Source organism: Lynx canadensis, chromosome D2, assembly GCF_007474595.2.
Source record: "Lynx canadensis isolate LIC74 chromosome D2, mLynCan4.pri.v2, whole genome shotgun sequence".
Taxonomy (NCBI): domain Eukaryota; kingdom Metazoa; phylum Chordata; class Mammalia; order Carnivora; family Felidae; genus Lynx; species Lynx canadensis.
In genome coordinates this window covers 58296547-58318624 of record NC_044313.2, presented here as the reverse complement: position 1 = coordinate 58318624, position 22078 = coordinate 58296547, and the positions used below count along the sequence as shown (strand labels likewise).

General features: G+C 35.8%; 1 protein-coding gene across 6 annotated transcripts in view; it reads right to left on the bottom strand.

Moving 5' to 3' along the window:
• The window catches only part of HERC4 (HECT and RLD domain containing E3 ubiquitin protein ligase 4), a 139001-nt gene that overhangs the window by 49363 nt on the left and 67560 nt on the right, over nt 1–22078 (bottom strand). For all 6 annotated transcript variants that reach the window (XM_030335262.2, XM_030335259.1, XM_030335260.1 and 3 more), the window contains 6 exons: nt 9366–9442; nt 8942–9066; nt 7452–7511; nt 7204–7315; nt 6539–6728; nt 4882–5054 (listed from right to left, as the gene is read on the bottom strand). In XM_030335262.2, coding sequence (XP_030191122.1) covers nt 4882–5054; nt 6539–6728; nt 7204–7315; nt 7452–7511; nt 8942–9066; nt 9366–9442 — 737 coding nt within the window. The remainder of the gene's footprint in view (nt 1–4881; nt 5055–6538; nt 6729–7203; nt 7316–7451; nt 7512–8941; nt 9067–9365; nt 9443–22078) is intronic.

Genomic DNA, 22078 nt, shown 5'->3' with positions numbered 1-22078 from the left:
GGGAAAGAGACAGAGTACAAGCAGGGGAAGGGCAAAGAGAGAAGGAGACACAGAATCTGAAGCAGGCTCCAGGCTCTAAGCTGTCAGCACAGAGCCCGACGTGGGGCTCAAACCAAGTATTTTAAAAGGTAAACTGCAGTTTCCTTCACCAACAGCAACCAATGTTTGCAGTTTGTATATCCTGCAATACATGTTTGTGAAAAGAAGTGCTATGTTAGAATAAAAATTAACAATTCAAAAACCAGGTCTGGTTTAGAAACAAATTTCAGCCAAATTTATACTTAGGAGGAAATTATGGTGGATAGTTAATTAGTCACAATGATTTAACAACTAAAGAGAAAATCAGTTAATACTGTTTTTAAAAACAGGGAAAGTAGACACTGAACAAGGAAGACTGATCCAAAAGACCTGCATACATATTAATGACTTACATATAAAATCAACAGGTTAAAAAATACATATAAAGATACAGGGGCACCTGAGTGGCTCAGTCGGTTAAGAGTCCAACTCTCGATTTCAGCTCAAGTCATGAGCTCATAATTCAGGAGATCAAGCCCCATGCTGGGCTCCACACTAACAGCATGGAGTCTGCTTGGGATTTTCTCTGTCCCTTCCTTGCTTGCGCTCTTTCTTTCTCTCTCAAAGTAAGTAAGCGTTAAAAGAAACACACACACACACACACACACACACACACACACACACACACATTTGTATGGTAGATAAGATGGACATTATTTTCTCCAGGAAACCTTCCTTAATTCTTCAGTATTACAAGCCCTCTTATGTGTTCTCATAGCACCGTTAATTTTCCTCAATCTAACACTTAACCATGCTGTATCACAAATGTTTATTTACTTGTATGTATATAACTGTTCTACATTTAAAATCTAAACAAGGGCAGAAATCACATCTTTTCCTTATCATTGCATCCCTAATGTCTCAAACAATGATAAGCACACAGTAGGCACTCGGTAAATATTCGCGAAATGAATACAAAAGAAAAAAATCACATGGTAGAAGTTCAAAACCTATACATTCAGTATTATTGCCTTAAATATACAAAATAAAATCTAGATATGTTTGATCATAACATTTTTATTTCACATCTTCATTACAGTTTAGTATTCTGGTTTATAAGTCTCAGTCCAGAGGTGGTATATGTTAAGTATATACGTGTACCTTGTCTGATTTAAGGGTTCCTTATTTAAAAAAGTTTGAAAATCACTGATCAGAAGATTAGCATGATATGTAGCAATTAGGCTAGAGAGAACAAGGTGGTCTCCTCTTTAGGCATATCAGTAGCTCTACAATGTACTGTGTCAAAACCCAAAAACTACTAAATAACCAAATTACTTGCCAATAAACTCATTTATCTGGTAATATATGCACTTCTGACAGCAGGTACCAAAGCCATCTTTCTTATAATACCATTTGGAATACTGGGAATGATTTTTAACTTAAAAGCTTTTCAAAGGACATGACATAAGGGAGGAACAAGTCATCCATATATCCTGAAATGATTAGTAAACACATAGTTCAGTTCTCTTCCTAATCCTGGTCCACTGTAGGTCAAGAAGGCAACCATTTGAGGAAACTTCTAATTCACAACCATGGAACAGAGAGCAGAGAAATATACAGTTGTCACACAGAAGGTGTCTTTGAAAAAACAAGTTTCTGATAAGTAATTTGGGTTTCACTAAAGATGAAAATGAATCATCCCTGACAGTTAATATCCACAAGGATCTATTTATGGCAGATTAAGACCAAGGAAAGTTTTCTCCAAAGTAAGGAGTAAAAGAAGGATAAGTGACTGCCCTAAGGATGCCCATTAAGAGATGCTTAAGACATTAATACCATTACCACCCTGGTTTTGAGTCTGCAAATAACTTCAAACAACCCAGTTTCCACATAACCCAATAAATCAAATTGAAAGTAGCTGTTTCCCATCCAAAATTTGGTAGTGATAACAAAATCATTGCCTTATGAATGCAGAATTCATTATATATTGTATAATTTGAACAGTATATTCATCCTGGGAAACTATCAGGCCAGTATTTTAATCCTTATTTTATAGATAATTCTCCATTTGCATTATGATGAAGACAAAAGACCTGTTCAAAATCACACTGATAGGAAGCAGCAAAAATGGTCTCTTCATAACACAATGCTATCTGCAATTATAGAAGTATGAACCTCTAGATCTAGGGGCATAAAATAAAAGCAAGGGGCGCCTGGGTGGCTCAGTCAGTTGGGCATCTGACTTTGGCTCAGGTCATGATCTCACTGCTCATGAGTTCGAGCCCTGTGTCAGACTCTGTGCTGATGGCTTGGAGCCTGGAGCCTGCTTCAGATTCTGTCTCCATCTCTCTGCCCCTCCTCTGCTTGTGCTCGCTCTGTCTCTGTCTCTCAAATATAAAAAATAAAACATAAAAAAAAATTTTTAAATAAAAACAAACCCCTTCCAAATATATTACTATACCTGCTGATAGAGTAGTACATTAGAAACAGCAGAGAAAGAAAAACAGAAAGAAAAGAAAAGAAAAGAAAAGAAAAGAAAAGAAAAGAAAAGAAAAGAAAGAAAGAAAAAGAAGAGAGAAGAGAGAAGAGAGAAGAGAGAAGGGAGAGGAGAGGAGAGGAGAGGAGAGGAGAGGAGAGGAGAGGAGAGGAGAGGAGAGAGAATAAAGAAAAGAAAGCAGAGACTTTGGAAGTAGATTTGGATTTGTATTTCAACTCTGCTACTTACTGGTTTATGATCTTTGACATTTAGGTTAAGGGGCAAAACATAAACTATACAGAGTTTAAAAAATTAAATGAAGAATATAGTAAAGTGTTCACATGAATTAACATACAAGGGAGATTCTAATTCTAGCCACTGTTAAAATTATTTTCCCTTCCCTTTTAGCTGGCAAGAATGTAAGATCCTAGTATCTAGCATGGTTCCATCAAAAAGGTCTCTGGAGCCACCTAGGTGGCTCAGTTGGTTAAGCATCCAACTTTGGCTCAGGTCATCATCTCATGGTTTGTGGGTTTGAGCCCCATGCCAACTCTGTGCCGACAGCTCAGAGTCTCAAGCCTGTTTTGGATTCTGTGTCTCCCTCTCTCTCGTGGCCCTCCCCTGTTTCTCTCTCTCAAAAATAAACATTAAAAAAAATTTAATTCAAAAAGGCCTTTGGAGATGGAGCCCTATAGTGTTCCTCCTCAGTACAAGTTGAGGCCTCTGATCTAGGCAAAGAACTTAAGTTACTTGTGGGGCCTCCTGGGTGGTTCAGTTGGTTAAGCATCCAACTCCGGGTCAGGTCATGATCCTGGGGTTAGTGGGTTCGAGCCCTGCTTCAGGCTCTGTGCTGACAGCTCAGAGTCTGGAGCCTGCTTTAGATTCTGTGTTTCCCTCTCTCTCTGCCCCTCCCCTGCTTGTGCTTTGTTTCTGTCTCTCAAAAATAAACGTGTAAAAAAAAAAAAAAATTTTTTTAAAAAGAACTTAAGTTACTTGCTTAAGTTCTGTCTTTATTTACAAAAAAAAAAAAAAAGTGGTATTTCCTGTCCTTCTTCCACCCTCCCTTTAACTTGTGGTAGCAGACACAGCTAAGGAAAAAAATTATTCTTTAAAGAGGCAATAAAGATAAGCAGATAAAGACTGGAGACAGTGAATAATTATTTGGGAATAGGGTTCAGCTGATGGACAAAGGATGGTTCACTGAAGTAATAGGAAAAAGAAAAATCTAATCTCTTAAATTGTAGACAAAAGACATACAGAAAAAGTATATTTATCCCATGAAGACAAAGGATCTTCTTTAATAGCAGTTTACTGCAGGATCCAATTAACCCTAAAATGTTAGAAGAAAGCCTTCTTCTGGGAAAGGCAAATGTAAGAATGACTTTCCCATGGAAAGAAATGACAATTATCTCTTCAACTATAAAAAAAGACATGACTACTTTACTAGGAATCTTGAATGAACATACTAAATACAAAAGAAAAGAGTAAGTTCAAGAAGTTTAACTGACGAAATACCCAGAACTTCACTAAAAGAATAAGGAAGAAAAGCAAATGGTCTACACAAGTTCTTTCTTACAGAGAACAGAAGGACTATCTCTTCTATCCCTTAACATTTACCTTAGTGCTAGGCAAGAAGAGTTTGAAAATACTACAGAAGAAGAAGAAACTAAAGATTAAAGTTCTTAAGGGTTTTTCAGTCATTTTAGACATAAGAAATATGCTTCTCCCCTTAGGTCATGTCTCCCAAAATAGCTCCTCAAGAATACCAAATGGTGTAACAAAGATATACCTACCAGCTGTCAGGGATGTCTCAAATCCATCTTTAATGAAACAGCTGAGACTCTACTTCTTCATAAAACTTTGAACTGCTACAAGTGTAAAGGGTACTATTTCTTACATTGGGAAGAAGGGCAGGAAAGAACAATAAGCAAATTAATGAATTATAGGTGGTTCCAATTTCAAGTTAGTCATTTATTTCAAAAGGAAATACTCTGATTGAAGCCATTAGTATCTAATAGCAAAAAACTTGAGTTTAAATGTTCATAATCATAACTAGGATGCAGTCTCATATGATAACCACCTATAAATAACAAAAATCATATTTAAACTAACAAATTATGTTCTTCACAAGAAAAGGTAAGAAGAATTCTAATTCATTAGTATGCTATTGTTCTGCCCAACTACAGAAAAAGCTATCTACAAATGCCTAACAAAGTCAAGTAAGACCAAAGCTCCAAAGTATGTATTAAAGAAACATTTAGGTAACTTTTCTAAATTTCTGTAATATACATCTCTTAGGCTAACCTAAATTTGTAATATCAATGTTAAAATAAATATCTGTCAGTAGCAATGAGAAAAGAGGAAAAAAAAGGAACTGCTGAACATACCCTATGCAATATTTCTAAAACCTTTAATGCAGTATGAAGAAAACTGTTGAAAATTCTTCTTTCAGAAGGGGGAATGCCGATCTTGTAGAGTTTCAAAAGATGTACCACAACTTCCTTAAAAAGTTCTACAATCTTGAGGAACAGTGGAGGCTCAAGTACTGACCACCAGTTTTCTGTTAAAGGGTGAACACAAAAATAAAATGAATTTTTAAAAAAATCAGTTTTCAAAGAAATCATATGGGACTTTTCTTCTAAAAGCAGTGGCTCTTAGCCCTTTGAAAATCTCAGGAAGATTCATATAACAGTATTTTATTCTAGGATTTGGAGATACCATCCTACTCTTAAGTTAAAGAATACTGTTCTAAAAAGCTCTCAAAAGCAAAAATAAAGTAAGAATGGTTACTGAATTTATTTCTTGGCTTCTTAAATTATATTAAAAACTCATTACGATACCTAATATTAAAATCAGTTATTAAATAGTACTTTGGGTGGGGTTGGGGGGTGCTGGCTGGCTCAGTCAGAAAAGCATGCGACACTTTCAGGATCACGAGTTCCAGCCCTACACTGGGTATAGAGATTACTAAAAAAATAAATAAACTTAAAAAAAAACCCACTAAACTTTTTTTTAAAAAAAGTGCTTTGTTAGAATTTTGATTTTTAAACATTCTAAAATCCCAATACTTTGGGATCTTTCCAAGTTTTATTTTTTAACTTAACAAAGTTGAAATACTGTGAAGCACCACCTTTAAAATGCAAGGTACTCCTGAAAATCAGATACTGAGAACAATGTAAAGTATAACATGTCTGTCCTTCCCCACATTCACTATTTGCAGTTATTAACTACAAATACCATAATCCTATAAAGCAGAAATACAAACACTTTTGACAACATGGAAGCAATACTCTTGAGTCCCTGCTTCACTCTTATTCAGGAATTCTCTCGGAATTCAGGATTCTACTCCTTGCTTGCTACTTTCTCTGCTCACTCTCAGCCTAAAACCTCTTGTATTGATTTTATTAGTTCTATATATCTCAGCTTCACAAACCGACAAATACTATCAGGAAGGAGAGTATCGGGTTAAATGTAGCAAGCAAACTTTAATGGTCAGGAACAGATATGAAATCTATACAATATGAAAAGTTAAGGTGAGAAAAGTTTAGGCCAAAAAACTAGAGTCTAGAGACAGAAAAATAAGATCAGATGAGCAGTAGAATCTCATCTACATGCAGAGAAATAAAATCAAACATGGGGAAATTACCAAGTAAGAGAAATGTAAGGTGAAGAGTTAACAGTTCAAAGAGGATTTACTAACCCATGTTTGTTCAGTTTTAATTGTTCCTCCTCCTTTACTTCTTTAATAGTTAAGACTGAGGGGATGAGAGAGGGGAATATGGAAAACAGTTTTTATCTTTTCTAATACTGTCTTTGCTGTGTTTGATTAAAATTTTAATATTTAACATGCTTTGCCTCTAAAAACTAGTGGACTAGTTTTTCAGAAGACTAAAAAAAGCAATAAAAGGAAAAATAGGTTTATTTTTCACTAAGTGTCAAATAAGCACGACAGCAAAATTTCAGACAGCAAAAGAATTAAAAACTTATGAGGATTTTCATTTAAAGCGAAAAAATTACAAAAGGAAAAAATACTAAAATTCTTACCAAGTACTTTCAGTGGTGCCTTTTCTAGGTTCACAAGAGCTGTACCAAAGGGAATTGCTATTGTTGTGAAATTGTTGGAATCACTCATCAGGGGGCATTCTGGTAGAGTAAGATAAAACCTCAATGCTTCAACATCAGGTAAGGAGCTAGTCAGCTTAGGGATAAGATTCTTTTCCAAACTAGCTGCCACCTATATTTTGACAGAAAGTAAAACCTCTTTTATTTAAAATAAGTGTACTTTCCAAAAAGAAGAAGAAAAATCTTACAATACATCAAACATGAAATGGTATCTTACAAAAATGTATCTTACAATTAATCACTGAATGTACTTTGAAGCACAATGAAAATTAATGCCTAAGAGCATTGCTAAGAAAATTTTAAAAATCTTGTGTGCAGGTCTAAAGACTTAACCAACAGCGTAATGTTAAGTAATTAAAGGTCCACTCAAACATCTGGAAAGCTTTACAAATACTTGATAGCTAAATTGTAAATGTTTTAAAATAAAACCCTATTAATTCTTATATTAGTTTATATAATAAAATCAGACAACACTTCATAATGAAGCATTTGAAACTGTAAAGTTAATTTGGCTATATACAAAGTAACATGGATTATAAAGTTCAACAGGCTACATAACACAAATATAAAATACTTTAAGAACAAACCTGCTGAGATATTTGAGGATGATCAGGTTGTATAAGTTTGTGGAATAAAAGCCTAGCAGCATTCATATCAACTCCTGAAAATTTGGTGCCTGTTCTATAGTGATCATCATTGCTATAAAAGAAAAAACAAAAATAAAAGAGAGAGAAAGAAGGAAAATAATAAAACTGTAAAGTTATTTCACTTCTTTAATATATTACTTAATACAATAAATTTGAAAAATTCCACATACCAAAGAACTACCACTTACCTAACAGCCAGAAAACTTCCATTTAAACAACCAGAGGAAGAAAATGTTCCATCTATTTCACTAGAAAGAAAGTTCAAAATTCACAAATCACAAAATGAGAAATCTACATGTTTTTCTTTTTTAAAAAAAATGTTTATTTTTATTTATTTTGAGAGAGAAAGAGAGTGAGCATGACTGGGGGAGGGACAGAGAAAGAGAGAGAATTCCAAGAAGGCTCCACGAGGCTGTCAACACAGAGGCCAATGCACGGTTCAAACTCACCAACTGTTGAGATCATGACCTGAGCCAAGATCAAGAGTAGGATGCTTAACTGACTGAGCCATCCAGGCACCCCACTTTTTTCTTTTTTTCTGAGACAGACAGAGTGCGAGCAAGAGGGGCAGAGAGAGAAGGAGACACAGAATTGGAAGTAGGTTCCAGGCTCTGAGCTGTCAGCACAGAGCCCGATGGGGCTTGAACTCCCGAGCCATGAGATCATGACCTGAGCTGAAGTCGGATGCTTAAACGACTGAACCACCCAGGTGTACCCCACCCCTGCTTTTTTATTAATAACAACATTTAATTTAATATTTAATGCCACAGAGTACACCTCTAACCAACACTCAATTAGAAGAAGTTAGAGTTTTATAAATTACTAAAGATTAAGTAATACCTAATAAAGGTTTACTGTTTACCCTAATCTCATCCTCTGATTCTTCAAACAAATCTGATGGTCTTATTTTGCTTTTTTGTTTGTTTGCTTGTTTGTTTGTTTTAGGCCTACTACTGTACCCGGGTATTCCCAGGAGGTCTCCTATCCAAGTACTAACCAGGCCCAACCTTACTTAGCTTCTGAAATCAAATTAAGATCAGGCACAGTCAGGGTGGTTATGACCATAGACAAAAAAACCAAAGTTCTTTAAAAAAAATTTTTTTTACATAAACATATACATTTAATTTTCTTAATGACCCATGGTATTAAATCTAATCTGGGATGCTATATTTCTGAAGTTCACTCTTTGGGCTTATAAGAAAAATTTTAATTTGGGAAAACAATCTAGAATTTAAAAAAGATTATCAGATATAGCCCCATATCCCAAAACCCAATACCACCTGCAAAAAAACAAAAAAACTGTAAGTACTAAAACAAGTTCATCTATAAGCAAAATATTCAAGAAAGAAGTAATACTCAAATCTTTTATGGAATACAAAAGTTAAAAGACAGTGATCCTAGGATGCTAGAAGTAACATTATTTTAAACCCAATCCTAAAGTGGGTAAGTTTAGTACTTTAAGTTATCATTTAACATTACATACATGAAAGAATTACAATTTATATATAAATGACATCTCTTAAAATATCCATTATTATAGAAATTCTAGACATTTAAACTTATGTACCTAAACCATTTGGGAAATACTTAAATAAAAACTTCTAAATACAGGATGCACTACCATGGAGGTAAGAGGTCATGTTTGTGTTTGCTTGGGTCGGTAAAATGTTTTTCTTACTTGGCTATCTCCACAGGAAATCTTCCGGAGGGGTAGCTCAGCCATTTTTGAATTAGAGCTTCGTTCACAGTCCAGATCTGCTTTGAAGGATCCGGACATCTAAAGTCATCTGGTGGTCCACAGTTCTAAATTTAAAAAATAAGTAGATTAGTCAGAGGAAACAAATATATAACTTAAACCAAGACACATTTCCACTATGCGTTTGCTTTTTGTTGTTGTTGTTGTTGTTGTTTTTAACAGAGTATATCTCTACTGAGTACCTGAAACAATACTTACCAACTGGATCAGAAAAGTTTTATAGACTTGAGGGCAAAAAAATTTAAGGCAATTACTTTGTAACATACAAAGAACATTAATAATTACTAATTAACTAGTAATTTAGCTTCATAATTAGCTTCATAATTATTTATATGACTACTGTTACCTGAGGATTAGAGTAATGTGAAAAGCTTTGATCTCCACCTGAGAAAATTCTTTTCACACAGAAATATTCTTCAGAATCTGTAATAAAAATAAAATGCAAAGAAATTCAAGATTTACATGACATTTTTCAGAGCATCAACTATGCTATTGGATTTTCTCTTAATCATCTAATTTAATTAGACCTACCATTCAGCATTAAATGATATAAAATGACTTGAAATATTCTTAATAATTACTATGGAAATGAGATGGACCATCGAACAATTCCAAGCATAAGCAGCACCTCAGAAGTTGGTAAGTTTTTCTTCTGCACAAAAAAGTGGTGTTATCTAGTCTGTATCTTTTTTATCCCAATATACTTTAGTTTAAACTGAAGATAATGTAAAAACTGAATGAAAGCTGGGGCGCCTGGGTGGCGCAGTCGGTTAAGCGTCCGACTTCAGCCAGGTCACGATCTCGCGGTCCGTGAGTTCGAGCCCCGCGTCAGGCTCTGGGCTGATGGCTCAGAGCCTGGAGCCTGTTTCCGATTCTGTGTCTCCCTCTCTCTCTGCCCCTCCCCCGTTCATGCTCTGTCTCTCTCTGTCCCAAAAATAAATAAACGTTAAAAAAAAAAAAAAAAACTGAATGAAAGGTATAAAAGCTCAGAAGAAATTAAAATTAAGAATATTCATTTTTTAAAAGAATGTCAACAAACAAGTAAATATTAAAACTTCTTCATACGTGGAATTTGAGAAACTTAACAGAAGACCACAGGGGAAGGGAAGGGGGAAAAAACCAACAAAAAGCAAAAACACCCAACTTGTTATAGACAGGGAGGCAGACCAGAACAAACTGAGGGCTGGTGGGGGTAGGGTATCAGGGGGACAGGGAAAATGGGTGATGGGCATTAAGGAGGGCACTTGTTGGGATGGGCACTGGGTGTTGTACGTAAGTGATGAATCACCGGAATCTATTCCCAAAAGCCAAGAGTACACTGTATACACACATGTATGTTAGCTAATTTGACAATCGATTATATTTTTTTAAAAAAGCTTCTTGAACACTTGATAATGCAAAATTATTTTCTCTCAATATAGCTGTATAAAAGTACGCTGACACAGCTCTTCATTGGCAACTGTTTGTCAATAAACCCAAATCCAGTCAAAAAAAATTAAAAATTAATAAGCAAATTTAGAAGTGAAGACAATAAAGTTCTTTTTCAAAAAGAGATTAAAAGGGGTGAGGGGTGGGGGAAGGTGCCTCACTGGCTCAGTCAGTAGAGCACATGACTCTTAATCTCAAGGTTGTGCATTCAAACCCCACATTGGGTGTGAAGCCTATTTAAAAAAAAAAAAAAAAGATATTCAGGGGCGCCTGGGTGGCTTAGTCGGTTAAGCGTCTGCCTTCAGCTCAGGTCATGATCTCACAGTTCCTGAGTTCGAGGCCCACACTGGGCTCTCTGCTGTCAGTGTGGAGCCTGCTTCAGATCCTCTGTCTGCCAATCTCTCTGTCCCTGCCCTGCTTGCTGGCACACATTCTCTCTCTCAATCTCTCTCAAAAATAAACTTAAAAAAAAAAAAAAAAAAAAGACATTCAAAGTTCCTTCCTTTCTTCTCTTTTGCTTCTCAAAATGGAAAGAGTATTATCAAAAGTACTACCGGGGGAAAAAAAGTATTGCTGGGATAGTACTTAGGGTATTACATACCAAAACACCAAAGCTCAGTACTGTTAACTTAAGGCTAATTATTTCCAAATATAATATATTTCTGTCATCCTGCTGACCCCCACCACCCCTTAGATGACTAATTCTTCATTTTGTATTATTTTGACCATGGCTGCTACAGAATTAAAAATGCTTAAGGAAGGAACCACATCTTAATTTCCTTATTCCCTACTACCAAGCATAATGTTTTATTTGCAAAAGAACTCGCTAGATATTTGTTAACATGAATAATATAAAGTAATATTTATCTAGCTTAGAACATACTAATAGTAAGAAGTTCAGAGTTCAGAACATCAATATGACTAAATTTTCCAAAAGTACCAAGAATGCTCTAAGGTCAAAACAACTTTTAAAAATAGATTAAAAGGGTAAATCTAAAATAGTAAATAAATCAGTGATTCAACATAAAATCTTTTCTCTATATCATTTTAATAAATCAACATGAAATCCTTCGCTTTCTCAAAAGGTTTATTAGCAAGATGTTATTCATTTATCCCCAAAATGTGATTTTGCTCTCTATAAATAATCAAGAAGTATAGTACATGAATGGGTTTCTGGGGGGTATGAGGAAGATGCCAAAAATTATTTTTCTTAATTTCCTTTTAATTACTACTCCAAAAAATTTATAAAACCTAGTCATTTGTGTTATACAGCTTCTTGAAGACTGAATTTTGCTGATGGTATCCCCAAAATTTCTCTTCACATTTTTCTTGGTCTTTTGTACTTCCTGTAAATTGGTAGTTAGATCTAGAGAGGCTTTAATTAAATAAGTTTGTTTGTTTCAACAAACAAAACTACTAGAAGGTGATACTGGGAATCATTCATCCATCAGGAAGCACATAATGTATGGCTGGATTCCTTTTTGCAATGTTAGGAACTACCGACGCTCAGTGCTAAGATTATTCACTGTGGGTTGAAAAATAATGATATGCTAACATTACTTCCTCATCTTGTAGCTGGCCCATTAGCTTCCTCCCATCTATACATAGTTTGTTACACTGAAATAGGAAAATACCAACTCTTGATCTTTTCCATTTACTTACTCTTCTCTTGCTTTTTGAATATGCATTTCTTCAATACTAAAGAGGGTAATAATTTTTGCATGGGTTTTTAGTAACACAAATTTCCTCTTTGGGAATTTTTATTAATTCCCTTTATTAAGCATCTTTTTTTGTTTGTTAATGTTCATTTTTGAGAGAGAGAGAGAGAGAGAGAGAGAGAGAGAACATGCACACATGCAAGTGGGGGAGGGGCAGGCAGGAAAAGAGAGAATCCCAAGCATGCTCCGTGCTGTCAGTGCAGAGCCCCAAGTGGGGCTCAATCTCACAAAATGTGAGATCATAACTTGAGTTGAAATCAACAGTCGGACGCTTAGCCAAATGAGCCACCCAGGTGCCCCTATTTATTCTTATTAATGTTTGTCTTATTTATTTATTAGGTACCTTACTGTTTTCTTCACCGATATGTATAAACACTTTGGATATTCAGGTTAATTAATCTTAGGGTGTATTTGCTACAGCCATTTTTCTTATTTAATTTTGACTCATAGAAGATTTCTTTTTCCATTTAATCAAATGTATTTAAATCTCATCCTTTATGAAGACTTTCACTGCCATATGCTGAGAAAGCCTTCCCCATGTTCATGTGTTTTGTCTTTTTAAGTAATCTCTACACCCAACGTGGGATTTGAACTTACAACACCGATATCAAGAGTCACATGTTCTTCCAACTGAGGCAGCCAGGAGTCCCAAAGCTTTCCCATGTTCAAATCAGAGAATTATTTTCTTAAGAACTTTTAAACATTTAATTCTTGAATCCTTTTATGACTTATTTTAGTGGATACTCTTAGGATCTAAACTGACTTTTTCTCTCCAATTTTCATGTGTTGAGTAATTTTTCCCTCTTCATAGATAGTGATGCCTTGTTTTGAAGTTGTGAAAAGGCACTGCCTCTTCCACCTACACCACAACTCTAAGCAATACTGACACTATTCTCTAGCCCAAAAGTGTTCTCAAAGTCCTTCTCAGTATGTACCTCCAAGCACCAATACCAAGCAACCAGAGTTTGAAGTTGAAATAAAACCTATATACAATACCTATATGGGGATTTCTGCCACTCCCCCTGCCCCCGGACTTTCCATTAAGTAATAATGGAATGCCTGTATATACCAATAATCTGATCTGTTACAGTTTTACACAGCACATGTTATCATATCTAGGAGGGCTAGTTCATATTCTCCTTACTGTTTACAAAAGACTTTTTACATTGTCAGAGAAAATTGAGAAGACTTTGAAATAGGGCCCCCTGTTTCCCCCTACCCTTACTAAGTCCTGATTAGAGCACCCTTCAGGAATATCTCCACCTAAAAAGTATCACTGAGCTACTTACAGTTCTGTAAATTGTACTTCTATTTAGGAGCAGTACTGACAGAGATACAGCTATGCACATGCTTTTGACTTACAAGGAAAAGGAGTAGTTTTTGATATTCTCTGAACTCCTTTATACTTTTAGGACACTCAGGACCCTAAACAACTTCTCAGTACTTAAGGGGTTAAAGGCAGAAATTTTTAGTGGAGTAGAGTTTAAAATTAAGAAATATTTAAAATACTGATTCATTTAAAAATGAGCAATAATGAATGCACTACATCTTAGCAAAGATAACATCTTAGTATTAATATGAAAGTCATTTTGAATTCATGGACCCTCTTCAGACAACACGACCTATCCTGAAGCAAGTCAGCTTGTTACAGAATACGAAAGAGCATAACCAAAGACAATGTGACAAGTGAATTTTATTTGCCTTGCTTACTCTGAAAGAAGCTATAAAATGTGTTAATGTCTTAGCAAATTGCACTCAATTTTGAAGTGTGTGCTCCCATGGTTTACTGATTGTCTTCCTTCACCTATAATATAAAATGTTATTCTTTACTTTTTGTGAATCTGCTAGACAGAAAAAATTCTTTGTCTTATTAGAATAGTTTGCAAGCACTGGGCATTGTATGGAAACCAATTTAACAATAAATTTCATATACTGGGAAAAAAAAAGAATAGTTTTCAATACTTTATGTTGCTTTTATTGTCTTTCATTATTTAAGGGGGAAAAAATGTTCCTCAGTTTTGAAAGAGCTAATAAACATTTCCAATTTCATTACCCCCCACAATTTACTCTGAAATCTTTGTCACTTTGAGTAACCAAGTATTGTTTCTAATATCAATAATTATATCTTAATAAAGTGTTCAAGTCCTCTCATAATTTCTTTGATTTTTGCCTTCCTGTTATGGGTTCAATTATTTTCCTCAAAGTTCATATGTTGAAGTCCTAACCCCCAGTAACTCAGATATAGCTGTATTCAGAGAAAGGGTCTTTGAAGAAATGATCAAGGTAAAATGAGGCTGTTAGGGAAGGACCCTAATCCAATATAACTAAAGTCCTTAAAATAAAAAGAAGAGACATCAGTGATGCACACACACAGAGAAAAGGCCATTAAGGACACAGCAAAAAGGCAGACTTTGCCAGCCAAGGAGAGAGGCCTCAGAAGAAACCCAAAGTGCTGACATGACACCTTGATCATGGACTTCTAGCCTCCAAAACTGTTGAGAAAATAAATTTGTTGTCTAAGCCATCCAGTCTGTAGTATTTTTTATGGCAGCTCTTGCAAACTAACATAATTCACAAAATCACATCCTAAACATAGAAAACTCAAACTTGCAAGATAACTTTTACATATTAGTGAAAATAACTTTGAGAATTCCCAGAGAGGCCTTGGAGAATCACAAAAGTTTGTTCTTTTATATAAGAAGAGATGCTAGAAATAATTAGGTTTCTTTAAAGTGTTACTATTTAAGAAATTAGAAAAGACACCCAATCTTCCCTAAGTTAAAATTATATGGTAAAATGTAATTAAATATAAATATTTCAAAAGTTGTTTGTCTTATAAGAAGTCCCTGTAGATTTGTCAGTATCTTTGCTTTCCATATGTTTACATGGAAATATGTTTATATATGAAGGGCATCTGGGTGGTTCAGTCGGTTAAGCATCCAACTTCGGCTCAGGTCATGACCTCGTGGTTCAGGAATTCAAGCCGTGAGTTGGGCTCTGTGTTGACAGCTCAGAGCCTAGAGCCCACTTCAGATTCTGTGTCTTTCTCTCTCTCTGCCCCTCCCCTGCTCACACTCTGTCTCTCTCTCTCAAAAATAAACATTAAAAACAAACAAAAAAAACCCCACAGATGTTTAAATATGAAGTAAAACACTATTCAAAACTCTTTTGAAATTGTTCCAGCTTTCCTGTATTTATCAAAGTTCAGGTGGTAAATCCTAATTTCAGTTATTATTTAACTGTTATTTTAAGTGTTTCATGGTATATTCTTACTGCTTTAATTCGTATCTAGTATCGTCTTGTTTGCAAATGGGATGTATTTCACTTATGCACAAATTTTACAAAATATACTGATGTCTAATCTTGATTCCTGACTTACTGAATCTCTTCACTTGACATACTTTGTTATTCTTGGTAATTAGGTCTTAGGATTATCATGTTATATCTCAACATTTTTTTTGAAAGAGAGAGTGCTTGAGGGCACATGTGCACTATTGGCAGAGGGGCAGAGAGAAGAGGGAGAGGTAATGACCTTAGTCTAAATCAAGTTGGACACTTAACTGACTGAAGCACCCACCCAGACACCCCTCAACATTTTTCTTCTGTAAGAAATTATAGTCTTCCACATTTATGAATCAGATGTTAAAGGAGTCACTGACTTCTTTGAGAACAAGCTTAATCGTCACCTTTAGAAACATTTTATTTAAAAAACTTCTTGGAATAATGTGTTTTGCATGTCACAGAAACAACCAAATATCCCTGTCAGCTATCTTATTCTTATATTGAACCCTCACCAGATCTTTCCATCTGACAACTATCAGCAGTAAATTAGCAACACACATTTTAAGCTTCAGTCATCTATTGATAGTTTTTGTTTTACTCCGATGCTTGCCTGAAGTTTCTCCTATAAACTCTGACACGGCCAGAGTTTGTGTTTTCAAAAAAAGGACATCTCAGATGCATGCAAAAAAGAACTGTACCAGCTAGATGAAGGCACTTATATTTCAAAGAATAGACACTTAGATACAGGCTTCTGAGGAGACAGTTAACTTCACAACATACCAGCGGACTGTATTAGAATTACTCCTTTTTTTTAAAAGTCTATATATAGCAGTTTTATGAAACTGCAAATCCAAAATCCAACAGAACAAGAACACCTCACATTGGAATGAATGAAATGATGAAAAATTTATTGTGGTTATTTGTTTAGAATAACGTTTAATTTTGTTTTAATGTTCTGGGGTTTTTTGATATATAAGGGAACTATTTGTCTTCCTAAAGTTATCTAATTCACAAGAATTTTGTAAATTCTGCTTTGTTAAGCTGAAATGAAACATTAAAAATGGTATTTCCTTCTGCCTCACTTCAGCTTGCCAGTATCTCCCAGAAAGGAGCTTGCATCCTCATGTGGTATCTCAGTTTTTGTGGCTGCAGCCCAGGGAACACCTCTCCGTCACCTGGCTCAAGGGTCTCACAGGACTGTAATCAACACAGAAAGAGTTCTTAATCAGCTACCACCCCTAGGGCATAGCAAGAGGCAACAGATGGAGACTTCCAATCTTTCTGCAAGAGTCCTATTAGCTTATCTTTGTAGCTGTAGTCTGAGAGGCAGGCTTCTAATTAAGCATAAGTCTCAAGATTCTACTTGTAAGGATACTCTCCAGAGACCTCAGAGGGAAGGCCTTACCTCTGTGCTCTCCCTCTGCCACACTCCAGAGCACCAGTATCTCCCAGAGGGGAGCTATATACACATCAGTTGCTCTGATTTTTGTGGCTGCCACCTAGTGGATGACCCTTGATTGTTTGGTTTTGGTTGACAGTGGGACTTGCATTCCTGGGAGAGGAGGTCCCATAGGCTGTAACAATCAAGAGACAGTTCTGGGCTGGCAACCCCCACTACCACCACCACCAGTGCACAGCACAAATAGCAGACTGAAATATATCTGTCTTTCTGTGAAGAAGGCTTATTTGCATGTCCTGGAGCTTCAACCTTAGGGGTAGGCTTCTGGTTTAGCATACATCTAGTGACCTACTGAGGTGACTGATCTCTGGGGACTAAGGCTAGTGGATGCCATCTTTGCCCTGTACCTCTGCATTACTTCAAGTCACTGTTCTTTCCTGGGAAGGAGCTTGTACCACTGTCTGGTGCCCTGATTTTCATGGTTGCTGCCCAGGGCATCCCTCTAGGATCTAGTGGCTAGTGGGACTTACGCTTGTGATCCCCAAGGAATATACGTATCTGCATACTTTAAAGTCTGCTACCTGAGAGTCTGGTTTCCAATCAGCTTGAATCTAAGTGCTGACTGAGATCCTCCCATTTGGAACACCCACTGGCCTTCACACACCCTCAATTACTGGGAGCAATTAAAAATTAAAGACTCCTTGGACAATCACAAAGGTTTGAGAGACAACCAAGAGCTAGGCAGGGTTGATCTATTTTTACAAAGCTATCATAATCAAAACAGTATGGTATTAGCATAGAAACAAATACATAGATCAATGGAATAGTATAGAGAGGCCAGAAATAAATCCACACATATATGGTCAATTCATTTATGATAAAGGAGCCAAGAATATACAATGGGGAAAGGACAATCCTTCAATAAATGGTGTTGGAAAAACTGGACAGCCACAAGCAAAAGAATGAAATTGGACAACTATCTTACACCATACACAAAAACTAACTCAAAATGGATTAAAGACTTGAATAGAAGACCTGAAATCATAAAACTCCTGGAAGAAAACATAGGCAGTAGGCCCCTTGACATCAGTCTTAGAGATGATTTTTTGGGTTTGACACCAAAAGCAAAGACAATAAAAGCAAAAATAAACAAGTGAGACTACATCAAACCAAAAGCTTCTGCACAGCAAAGGAAACCATCAACAAAATGAAAAGGCAACCTATGGAAAGAAAATATTTGCAAATCATATATTTGATAAGGGGTTAATATCCAAAATGAATGAAGAACTCATAATCAATAGCTAAAAGACAAATAATCTGATTAAAAAATAAGCAGAGGATATGAACAGATTATTTCTCCAAGGAAGACAGACAGATGACCAAAAAGTAAACAAAAAGGTGCTTGAATCACTAATCATCAGACAAAAGCAAATCAAAACCACACTGAGATATCACCTCATACCTGTTAGACTGGCTACTATCAAAAACATAAGAAATAACAAGCACTGGTGAGAATGTGGAGTAAAGGGAACCTTTGGGCACTGTTGGTTGGAATGTAAATTAGTGCAACCACTATAAAAAAACTTTATGAAGGTCTCTCGAAAAAGTAGAAAATAGAGGGGTGCCTGGCTGGCTCAGTCAGCCTCGACTCTTGATCCCAAAGTCATGAGTTCAAGTCCCACAGTGGGTGCAGAGCCTACTTAAACAAACAACTCAAAAAGTTAAAAATAGAACTACCATACGATCCAGTGTGGGGAAATAGGTTCAAGACTTCCTTCTGACATAAATGGGTCAGAAAAAAGCTTTGGGCGGAAAGCCGCCACCATGGGGCAAAACACCCAAAGTTAGCCAGCGAGATATTATAATGGGATCATGAGCAACTTGTTATATCACTTCAGGAAATTAATTTCCATCTGGCACTAATATACTATTGTGCTTTGATCACAAACCCCACTTGCCCCCCAGATCCTTTGCTTCTTACACACACATGTTAACAATTACCATCTGATTGTTTTCTTCATGTTCACCACGTGTGTAAGATCTTGAGAGCTCAATAAAAGAGACAAAACCCCTGCTTGGGGCTCTGGTCTCCTCCTGGACATTAGCCTCTCTCATATCCAATTCTGCATCTGCTCTCTTGCTGGGCAAGAGAGAACTCCAGACTCATAGTCTGTGACAATCCAGCAATTCCAATTCTGTGTATTTATCCAAAGAAATGAAAAAACGAACTTGAGAAGATACATATGCCCCCATGTTCACTGCAGCATTATTTATAATAGCCAAGACATGGAAGCAACCTAAGTGCCCACTGATAGATGAATGGATGAAGAAAATGTCTTTCTTTCCTTCCTTCCTTCCTTCCTTCCTTCCTTCCTTCCTTCCTTCCTTCCTTCCTTTCTTTTCTTTCTCTCCCCCCCCCCCCCACACACACAATGGAATATTATTCAGTCATAAAAAAGAAGGAAATCTTGACATTTGTTACAACAAGGATGAACCTTGAGGGTATTAGGCTAAGTGAAATAAGTCAGAGAAAGGCAAACACCCTATGATCTCACTTACTTCTATGTGGAGTCTTAAAAAAACAAAAAAGCTCATATATATAGGGAACAGATTGGTGGCTGCCAGAAGTAAGGGGGGTGGGAGGGTGGACAAAATGGGTGAAGTGCATCAAAAGATACAAATTTCCAGATATAAAATAAATAAGTCATGGAGATGTAATGTACAGCATGGTGACTATAATTAATAATAATCTATTACATATTTGAAAGTTGTTAAGAGAGTAAATCTTGCAAGTTCTGATCATAAGAAAAATAATTTTGTAGCTATGGTGAGATTTTAATTACATTTTGCAATATATATAATACTAAATCGTTATGTTTTATACCTGAAATTAATATATGTCAATTAAAAAAATTATTATCTGATTCTTGGGGTGCCTGGGTGGCTCAGTTGGTTAAATGTTCGTGAGTTCAAGTCCTGCATCAGACTCCATGCTAACAGTACGGAGCATGTTTGGGATTCTCTCTCCCCCATTCTCTTTCTGCCCCTCCCCACTAGTGCACTCTCTCTTTCTCTCAAAATAAGAGTTATATATATAAATACCTATATATATAAATACATATATATTATATAAATACATATATAATATATATGTATTTATTAAATTTTATATATTTTTATTATATAAATACATATTATATAAATACATATATAATACATACATACATATATGTATTTATGCACACACAAACACACACACACACACACTGACCCCCAGAATTCAATGAGAATTCAAACTCTTACTAGTTCTCCTTTGTTTTAATAGTAATAGGGCGTCCGGGTGGCTCAGTCGGTTAAGCATCAGGTCATGATCTCACAGTTTATGAGTCGAGCCCTGCGTCCATCTCTTTGCTGACAGCTCAGAGTCTGGAGCCTGCTTCGGAATCTGTGTCTCCCTCTGTCTATGTCCCTCCCCTGATCATGCTCTCTCTCTCTCTCTCTCAAAAATAAAATAAACAGTAATACAGTTATTTATATAGGTTCAGTAAGAATCTGTTCCCCTTCTTATAGTTTGTACCTCTTTCATAATTGATTGAACAAATCGACTATGCAACCAAGTACTTATCTGAAGAACATATTTGAGAACTGGATTTTAGGTATGACAACTCGTTTTAAGGAACAAAGGCTGGCTGCAGTTATGGAACCAAAGCCTATAATAAAGCCAGTGAAGTAAAGGATTAAAACTTCTCAGGTTTGGGATATTGTCATGGGTTGAATTTGTCTCCTCAAAATTCACATGTTGAAGTCCTAAACCGAAGCACCTCAGGATGTGACTTGTTCAGAAACAGGATCGTTGCAGATGTAATAAGCTAAGTCAAGGTCATTCTATGTATGGTGAGCCCCTAATACAAAATGACTGATGTCCTTATAAAAGGAGAAAATGTGGACACAGATCCACATGGAGAGAGAACGCCATGTGAAGATTAAGGCGGGTATCTACTACTAGCCAAGAAATGCCAAAGATTGCAGCAAACCACCACAAGTCAGGAGAGACACATGGAACACAGTCTCCTTTACAGCACTCAGAAGAAATTAACCCTGACATGTTTATCTTGGACTTCTAGCCTCCAGAACTGAGTCAATAAATTTGTGTTGTTCAACATATCCAGTTTGTGATATTTTGTTACAGCAGCCCTAGGAAACTAATGTAATTGTCCAAACTATATACATTCTAAAGAAAGATCTTCCCTGGCTTATACCAAATTCCAAGTCTGGAATATTCTGTTAACAATGTTGTTGTTTACCTGTGACTTTAAGGTCCCATTAGATAGTTTATGCTAACAATGTGATTTAGGTGGGGGCCATGGGCTTCACCTCTGGAGGGGCTGAGAAAATTAAATTCACATTTAACTAGTTTTTATCCTACACAACTTTAGTACATTACAAAATAATTATCAACCATTATATATATTATATACAATACATACATATAATTTGTGATAAAATGTACATCAAATTTACCATTTTAACTGTTTAAAATGTACAATTCAGTGGCATTAAATACATTCAAAAAGTGTAACTATCACCATTATTCATTTCCATAAAGTTTTTATCAACCCAAACAGGAACTCTGCACTCATTAAACAACTCCTTGTTCTCCCCTCCCCCCAGTCCCTGGTAACCACAATTCTACTTTCTGTCTCTATACCTTTGACTGTTGTTGTAGGTACCTCATTTAAGAGGAGTCACTTGATATATTGTCCTTCTGTGTCTGGCTCTTTTGAGTGAGCATAATATTTGCAAGACTCTTCCATGTTGTAGCATGTATCAAAATTCCATTCCTTTTCATGGCTAATATTCAATTATATACATACACCACATTTTTTCATCCATTCATCTGTTGATGGGACACCTGAGCTCTTTGTACCTTTTGTCTACGGTCAATCAACAATGTTTTGATGAAACGAAGTTGCAGCAAAACAAGTAATTTTAAAATTCCATTTCCTTTTCCATTTGAATGCAAATAATCTCAAGGTACACAGTTTCAAAGATAACAAAATGCATCCCTAAGTGACTAAACTTTACAAATACATGATTTCCTTACAATATCCATGCTGCTTTAAATTATATAATCTCTTTATTATGTTATTAACAGTGCCTTTTGGGTAAGAAACTGATATAAAAAAACTAACATGCCACTAAGGACACAAGAACAGTATTACTAAAATAAAT